Source organism: Pundamilia nyererei, unplaced genomic scaffold (genome assembly GCF_000239375.1).
Source record: "Pundamilia nyererei isolate P.nyererei 1_Seehausen unplaced genomic scaffold, PunNye1.0 scaffold00028, whole genome shotgun sequence".
Classification (NCBI taxonomy): domain Eukaryota; kingdom Metazoa; phylum Chordata; class Actinopteri; order Cichliformes; family Cichlidae; genus Pundamilia; species Pundamilia nyererei.
The window spans coordinates 1,419,985-1,421,873 of NW_005187429.1; the positions used below are offsets into that span (position 1 = coordinate 1,419,985).

The 1,889-nt window shown below is 41.1% G+C and overlaps 1 protein-coding gene across 1 annotated transcript in view; it reads left to right on the forward strand.

Annotated features, from left to right (window-relative positions):
• The window catches only part of LOC102198506 (uncharacterized), a 23,592-nt gene extending 21,779 nt beyond the window's left edge, over nucleotides 1–1,813 (forward strand). The window contains exons 9-11 of the mRNA XM_013909616.1: nucleotides 1,240–1,365; nucleotides 1,465–1,522; nucleotides 1,623–1,813. Coding sequence (XP_013765070.1) covers nucleotides 1,240–1,365; nucleotides 1,465–1,522; nucleotides 1,623–1,813 — 375 coding nt within the window. The remainder of the gene's footprint in view (nucleotides 1–1,239; nucleotides 1,366–1,464; nucleotides 1,523–1,622) is intronic.
• Nucleotides 1,814–1,889: the final 76 nt, after the last annotated feature.

Below are 1,889 nucleotides of genomic sequence, written 5' to 3' on the forward strand. Positions count from 1 at the left end.
ATGGTCTCCTTTCCAGTCAAGCCCCGAGCCTCCAGTTTGTTGGTTCCAGCCTGCTAGCTTCCTTTTTATCAGCTTGCAAAGAACCTTTCAGCTTCCCTTCATAATTCCCAGGAATCCCCTATATGGGGAATGCTTCCACTACTATTTGCATCAAACCTTCCAAAAAGATTCTGTCCCTTTGGATCTCAACTCTCTCTCTTCCTAAATCCTCCCTTCCTTTGTGTTCCTTCCAACTGGAGTGCAGCTCTGCCCCTCAGCCCAGCTGCACTCCACTCACCAGACCGTTCCACAACAGTCTCTTATCTTTGAGACACTTCTTAGAGCGTTTACATCTGCCACACGCCCAGCCCTGAGGCAGAGGCAGTCCATTGTATTTTTACCACGTTTTCAGTTTTATAGTTCACGAGGTTCCTCTGCTTTAAACGACTTACTGTTACTATGATGGGTAACCAACTCTGTCTTTGATTTGTCTGTTTGCCTGCGTTCACTGAAACTATAGTTTATACTTAAAGTGTACTTGCTTTTTAAAACGAAGGCTTTTCCCAGCATACTTCCTTTACAAATCAAATGTGCAGTCGTCTCTTTCTGATGTAGATACAAGGACTGAGTTGCTTTTAGCAATGAAATTTGGAGGTTTTGTATCGGTTGATCTGCTCTTGTGGCAGCCAGTTGATGAAAAGTGGGTTAAAAGCCTCAGGCCAATCTGAATGACTTCACTGTCAGTAGAAAGATTTACAAGACAGAGTGGTGGGGAAGTGAGTGCTGCGTAACAAAGTTCATTGGTTTGAATCTCTGGTTGGCTGGGTGGTAGGGAGTTTCCTTTTTTCTGTGCCTGCGTGCACTGTCCAAGGACATGCCGGTTTGGTTATTTATTGTTTGACAGTTTGAGTATATCAGCTCCGTGCTGGGCTCATGCTCATGGTGTGTGTGTGTGTGTGTGTGTGTGTGTGTGTGTGTGTGGTCATTTTAATATCTATCGCGCTAACTTGCTTGAATTACTGCATCTAGGTTAATGTGATTTTCACAGAACAGCCATTATTTTCTTGTGCAGATAAAATGGGAAAGTTATTTCCATTTCGATTGAGTGTAATTTTTTTTTTTTTTCTTCCCCCATATGAATGTACCTGTGGTGCTCTGTCATTCCTGCGACTCTGTAACAATATGTAAGAACAGCCATGTTTGGCCTTCATTGTAGAAAGGTGGGGAGTAATATGTAAATTACTTTGAATGTCTTTGCAGAAAGTGTGGCATCCCTCTACATTGTTGTCAAAAGAGTGCTACTCGCTGTACAATCCCTCCTTTGAATCCATGATGCTTGCCTTGGCAAAGCAGGCGGAGAAGATTCATGGAAAAAATGATTTGAAAGTATGTATATGTGAGGTTTCTATTCAGGCTTTTAAGATGATTGGAGGCGTTAATTTTTCTTAATGTGAAAATACAATTTTATTTATTTTGTTGCTGTAGCAAGTGAGCCTGGAGCCCGCTGAATTCAAGTCCGTAAACTTTAAAAGCTACACAGAAGGTGGGTGTCTAATTTTAAACCTTGGTTTAGGATTTATTCATCTGCACAAACTGGCTTTTTAGTGCAGTGTAGAGTAATGTTGTGCCAATTGATCTTGTAGCTTTGACGACCCTGGAATATATCAAGAAGTGCAGCTTGAAACCAGCCATCAAACCAGGGGAGAAGCTGGGTAATGTATCAGGGAGTCTTATGTTATCAGACTTGAGTAACTGCTGTGTTCAGCACAGCTATGTCAAACTTGGAGATGTTCAAATTGAAGTAAAAGTATATTTTGTTACTGTACATGTGTAGAGTTTTCAGCTACCTGTACCCAATATGACTATTTGTAATTTTACTCTATATATTCTATCTGAATGCTGTATACTCT